General features: G+C 42.7%; 1 protein-coding gene across 1 annotated transcript in view; it reads left to right on the top strand.

Moving 5' to 3' along the window:
* The window catches only part of DPF3 (double PHD fingers 3), a 224,303-nt gene extending 217,740 nt beyond the window's left edge, over nt 1-6,563 (top strand). Inside the window, exons 11-12 of the mRNA XM_023507637.1 lie at nt 5,798-5,879; nt 6,362-6,563. Coding sequence (XP_023363405.1) covers nt 5,798-5,879; nt 6,362-6,432 — 153 coding nt within the window. The 3' untranslated portion in view covers nt 6,433-6,563. The remainder of the gene's footprint in view (nt 1-5,797; nt 5,880-6,361) is intronic.
* Nucleotides 6,564-6,587: the final 24 nt, after the last annotated feature.

Here is a 6,587-nt window from a genome sequence, read left to right as displayed (position 1 = left end):
AAACAACACATGTACTCCCCATTAAATTGAAACTAATTGTTAACACAGGGATAGAAATAACTACACGTGTCCATCGTACCTGCACATACATTTGTTTCCTAGCTCTGTTGCCTGGGAGGGCCTAGAAGCAAAGGCAACATGGAAGCAAGGACCACACATAGCGTCTAGGTATTGGTAACTAAATAATACCATTCTGTAATGGAAGGAACTAGGGCCCTGGGAGAAATGGCTCATGGGAGGACTTTAAGACATAATGTACTAAATGAGCCTGGAGTATCACGTGGTGTCAGAAAGCAAGGAAGTCCTCAAAAAATGACAGGGCATATCTAAAGGACATAGGCAGCAACTTGAAGGAACTCTTAATGGCCAAATGCAGGAAAATTTCAGCAAAAACAAATAAAGATACTTTTGGATTATAACCTAAAGAATAAAATAAAAATCCATACTGATATTAAAAAACCTGAATGAATGAATGAATAAGTAAGAGAGAAAATAAGCTCTTTGTTAGATCAGAATCCCTACGAATGAACATAGAGGAAAGGGGAATCATGCTTAGGCAAATGTTACAATTAAGGTTCTTGTAAGCAAAAGCCATTAATTGATGCTAATATTAATGGGCAAACGTATGGTGACAAACGGGATTTGCATAATCTACAAGTATCTCCCCCAGAAGATTTCTTATTAATATAAGTAAAGGGAAAAATAGTAACTTTCCAGTAGAAAAAGTGGCAGACACTACCTCAATTACATGATCGTAGTTAACATTTCAAGTTATCGGTTTCCCCAGATATGATACACTTAGTGGTAGTCTTGCCAAAAATGCACGCAAACCTCAATCTTCTCTTGAGAACAGATCCAACACAAATTGAGTGACATTTACATCATTGGTCTAGACTCTTCGGAAGTGTCAAGGTCACAAGAGACAAAGAGACTGAGGAATTTGTCACAGAAGGAAGGACGGCAAGAAAACCCAATAACTAAATGCAAAGTGGCATCCTGGGAAAGGGGATATACGGGGAAAAAGGCAAAATTCAAAATATACTCTGTCTATAGAGTAGTTAAAAGTTTATATGAATGGTAATTTCCTGCTTATCATGATTTTCCTATAGCAATATAAGATGTTAATATTGGGGGAGTGTTGAGTCAAGTGTACACAGAAACTGTACATATTTGCAATTTTTCTCTAAGTTTAAAATTATCTTAAAATAATAAACAAAAACATAGTGTTATGTTTCTCTAGCACAGTGCTTTTGAACCTTTTTTATCTCATGGCACACTTGACCTATAGTTAAACTTCCACGGCCCAATTATATTGATAAAAAAAGAAAACGAGTAAAAAAAAGAATATACTGTGCTTTGAACTTTTTTCAAAAATAATTTAATTCATGATCTTTAAAAATGTTCACAGCACACCTAAGATCCTTTCCTGGCACACCGGTTGAAAATCACTGCTCTAGTATCTTCTGAAAGTGACTAAGATTTTATTTTATTTTATTTTATTTTTACTAAATCATAGCTGTGTACATTAATGCAATCATGGGGTGCAATGTGCTGGTTTTATGTGCAATTTGAAATACTTTCATCAAACTGGTTAACATTGCCTTCACGGCGGTGACTAAGTCTTTATGAACTTGAGGATTTAAACATATTTTATTTTATAGTTAAACTTGCCCTAGCTTTGGCCAATAGGAAGATATTCAAGTTGCATCCGGAGTCCTTCTGACATGGTCTTTATAGTATTCAATATAATAGCTTTCTTGCTTTCTAATATGTAAAGGTATTTATACATTTCACCTACCAAACCTGGACTTATACCTATTTCTTTAAGGAGTCCATGTTCACTTTAGTGGGTGATGGTCTTTAGAGAACATAATACTAAGTTTTACTGTGTTTGTCATTCAGTGGACAGATGTAGAAAATACTTTTTTGCTTTGTTTTAAAGGTAAATTTATATATATTTTGCTTCGTTTTGGTATAAATTTATACTGATACTTCCAATTCACATCTAAGACTATTGAGTTTCCACTTAACCTCATTGATCGTAATTACATCTATCGTTATGTGCTTTTGACTATGTTAAAAATCTCATGGCGCCCAAAGCTCAGTGCATAGGGTGCTAGCCACATACACCCAGGCTGGTGGGTTCAAACCCCACCTGGGCCAGCTAAACAACAATGACAACTGCAACAATTGTGGTGGGCACCTATAGTCCCAGCTACTTGGGAGGCTGAAGCAAGGGAATTGCCTAAGCCTAAGAGGTTGAGATTGCTGTGAGCTGTGACGCCACAGCACTCTACCAAGGACAACATGGTAAGACTCTGGCTCAAAAAAAAAAAGAAACAAACAAACAAACAAAAATTTAAAAAAATAATCTGGTCTCTCAATGGTAACAACATAATTACTCATTTGACATACATACAACAGTCTCAGACTATCAATTCCAATATTATCGCCAACAATGTAATTGCTAAAAAGAAATATGTTTATGTGCATATTTGCATTTATTTTTGTCCTTATATATTCTACTAAGCAGATATAGTCAAATTACATGTTTTGAAGTCACTTAGAATAGTTTCTCTCTATTGGTTATACCACCAACTGGATACATAATTAAATTCATTTGTTTCATTTTTCTTTTTTTTTTCTTTAGGGACATATTACAATTTAAATTTTGTTTATGATTATGTAAATTATTTGCTTGTTCCAGAACCAAATATATAAAGAAATAATATATTCAAAGAAAAATAGCTTCTAGGGCCAGGCATGGTGGCTCACACCTATAATCCTAGTACTCTGAGAGGCCAGAGCCTGTGGACTGCCTGAGCTTAGAGTTTGAGACCAGCCTGAGCCAGAGCAAGACCTTGTCTCTAAAAATAGCCAGGCGTTGTGACGGGTGCCTATAGTCCCAGCTACTTGGGAGACTAAGGCAAGAGAATCACTTAAACCCAAGAGTTTGGGGTTGCTGTGACCTGAGACGTCAGAGCACTCTACCAAGGGAGATAAAGTGAGACTCTGTCTGGGAAAAAAAAAAAATAGCTTCTATCTCCACCTCTTTAACGCTGTTCCTTCACTCTGCTTATAGGTTAGCATTTAAAAACTATAGAATGTATCCTTCCATTTTATTAAATGTAAGCATATATGGTGTACATATGAATCCATAAGAAAACGGTAACAGATTACACCTTGCTTTTTGTCACTATCTTAGAGATTCCAGCAATATATAGATATATCCTTCCTATGACTACATAATTATTTATTTATTTATTCAACCAGTCCCTTACTGATGGATATTTCGGTTGATTTTGGTCTCTGGCTTTATAGAGAGTTGTGGGCAAAGCCCTCGGGGAGGAGCCAGGGAGTGAGAGTGCTCTGGCATTAGGGTGCATCTCACAGGGTCAGGGATCCACTCTGCATGTCCCAGAATGAGTTTCCTCTTCTACTGGCACTGTGGCCACAGGTGGATCTCAGTTCTTGGATACTTGGGAATAAAACCTCCTTAAATTGTGTTTTTCATGAGCATGAGCATGAGCTGGGGGTTCTTGGCGGTTTGACAAGCAATTATCCTGGAAAAGCAGGTGGAAGGGAAGCGAATATGGTGCTGGGCAGTGGTGAACCCCTGACAAATGCATCCTCAGGTGGCCGCTTTTACCTTTTTGTATTTATCATGTCAGAGCTTTAAGACAAGTCTCTCTGTTTCCTGTCCTCAGTCTAACTGATTTGTCCTAGTCTCATCCCTAAATCAAGCTGTCAGCCCCCTTCAGCTCTGACAGTAATGATGCAGCTCTTTTCATCCTACCCCTCTGACTGCTGCTTAGTCTCTTTTTTTCCCCCTGCCTGTCCCTTATGATTGGTGTCCCCAGAGGTCTGTCTTTGGCCGCCTTCTCAAGGATCCTTGACCTTTCAGAGAATTCAGTGAAAGCTATGGATATACTCTTTTCTTGGATAAGTGCATATTTCTACCTGTACGTGAAATTGTACATAGCACTTCCGGGGGTTCATGGATGCTTTTCCATGTGCACAACAAGTTCAAAGACGTCTGCCTCCACACACTCTGAGCTTCCCCTTCTAGAACCTTCATTTGTCATCTAATCACCCGTGACTCCCAAATCCTTAGCTCACGCCCAGACCCCTCTCCTGCTTTGCACTTGCGTCCAGGCCATCCCTGTAGATGTGTGGATCTATGGGACACGTCATAGCTGAGGTTGCCCTCTCCCTCCTGTGGGTCCACTCTCCCACCCATGCCTCAAGGGTGGTTTCATCATCTCGCTCACTGACCAAGCTGCCACATCTTGATTTCTTCCCTATCACTCTCCACATCTAGTCAATCGCTCTTAAATAGGAGCAAGACCCATTTACTTCCCCCTTGCCACAACCCTACTTCAGGCCACCATGATCTCTCACCTGGATGCTCTACAGCTTCCTACCTGGCCTCCTGTTTTCTTGAATACACCTCTCCCCACCTGGGCATCTATTCTTACCCAGCAGCTAGTGAGATCTCTCTAAACTGCAATCTGATCATATCACTCCCCTGTTGATAACTCTTCAAAAACATCCCCCTTGCTCACTTGACAGGTCTTAATATGACAAAAAAAAAAAGCCCTGTTGCTTGCTCACCAGGGTTTCCCACTTCTAAGTCTAATTTCATCCAGGATCCCTGCACTGGTGGAGCCAAGGTGAGAGCTGATATAAAACCTTACTTTGTAAACATCTCATAAACTATCCAAGCAAGTTCAAAGATCACCCAGTAAAAGAGGTCTGGACCTGGATAATGGACCCAGGTCACAAACACTTTCTGAGCAGCTACTATGTGCAAGGGAGTCCCTGCAGGGCGCGTAGAAATGAGGTAGGTGAAGTTCTGCCTCCAAGGGCCTTATAGTTCATACAGGGGACACAGGGAGGACAAAAGAGGCCTGTTCCTAATGAACAATTTGAGAAAACAAATGTGTAGTTGTCTACCATGTGGCAGGCGTTGCAAAGTAAAACTCAATTAAATGTCAGGAGAAAAAAGGGAAAGCACCATGGTTGTAGGGGGAGAAATGACTTCCAGTTGAGGTGGTTTAGCAAAGTCTTCCTGGAAAGGGAGTGCTTGAAGACCAGAAGGGAAGGCAGGGGATGGACAGCAGAGAGGGTTGGGGCCTGGGAGCGCCTCCAGGGCAGCTGAGGTGCCTTTGAAGTTAACCAGGGCCCTGGGGGATTCTGCTCCACCTGGGCTCCGGCCTCCACACAGTGAGGAGGCTTCTGGAAGCTGAGGATGGCACTGTTGCCATCTTTCTACATTCTCATATTGAAACCCGGGGGGTTCAGAGGTGTCACGGATGTTCCCACCCAGTATTGCCCATTTCACAGATGGAAAGAGTAGAGTCCAGAGGAATTCAGTCAAAATGTTCAAATATTGTACTCTCTACATACTAGGTACAAATGGTAGGGAATAGAGAAACGCGTAAAATTAGTTTTCTTCTCTTTCAAAGCAGAGTTATTATCTATGGGAATTCAGGAGAATAAGGAATCTTTTTAAGGTTAGTTGTGAGGTGGTAGTCAAGGAAGGCTTCTTGGAGGTGGTGTGAGCAGAGTCTTACCGTGTGGGGGAGTTGTTAGGATTTGTGTAGGTTGGGAGGCAGAGGGGACAAAGCACAAGGTGTGCTCAGAGGACAGTGAGGACATCGGAGGGGGGCTGGAAAGGGGCAGTCAGTGAGGCTGATCTGTGGAAATAACTGGGGGGTAAGTGAGGACCAGACATTGGCCCCAAATAATTGAATCTCTCTCTCCTCCTCTGTACTTGCTCTGTGTGTCTCACCAGGACCAGCTGCTCTTCTGCGATGACTGTGACCGCGGCTATCACATGTACTGTTTAAACCCGCCAGTGGCTGAGCCCCCAGAAGGTAATGTTGTTGGTCACCCTAACAACGGCAGCAGCCTCCACTTATACCACCAAGCGAGCCCTCACCCTGGTGTAGGCCTTGTGCTAGGGGCTTTCCCTGTCTTGACCCATTTCATCATCACAGCCCTGTGAGGTAAGTATGACTGCTACCCTTTTATAGATGAGGAAACTGAGGCACAGCTCACCCAGCTGAAATTTCAACTCACGAAGCCCAAGGAAATGTTTCCCATATATGTAGCTGAGATGGTGAGGGAAGGATGAGTTTCCAGGGGACCTGGGCAACCCAGTTAGGAGGCCTGGCCGGGGAGCATGGGTCAGCGGTTACCTCTGAGCTCCTGCTCTGCTGAGCAAGACTCTAGCATGTTTGCAGACCAGGACTTGGTCACTGAGCTGTGGGGGTCAGAGGAAAATAGGGTTTCCAAGAAGTCAGGGCCCCTGGGGTTAGGAGAGGGGCTGCTACTAATGCCATCTTGTTTCTTGTAGGAAGCTGGAGCTGCCACTTATGCTGGGAACTGCTCAAAGAGAAAGCTTCGGCCTTTGGCTGCCAGGCCTAGGGCCCCAGGTCACGGGATGTGACTTGCTGCTGGGGAGGCTGAACCAGAGCCCAGTTCAAACCAGATCAAACCCTCCCCCCACATATCCAGGCTGACCAACTGTAAGAAAAAGAAATAGTCCCCAAGGGGCATGGACAAGAGGGCGTGGTGTCTGC

The sequence above is a fragment of the Otolemur garnettii genome, unplaced genomic scaffold (genome assembly GCF_000181295.1).
Source record: "Otolemur garnettii isolate 467f Iridium unplaced genomic scaffold, OtoGar3 scaffold00196, whole genome shotgun sequence".
NCBI lineage: Eukaryota > Metazoa > Chordata > Mammalia > Primates > Galagidae > Otolemur > Otolemur garnettii.
This window is presented reverse-complemented; position numbering and strand designations above follow the sequence as displayed.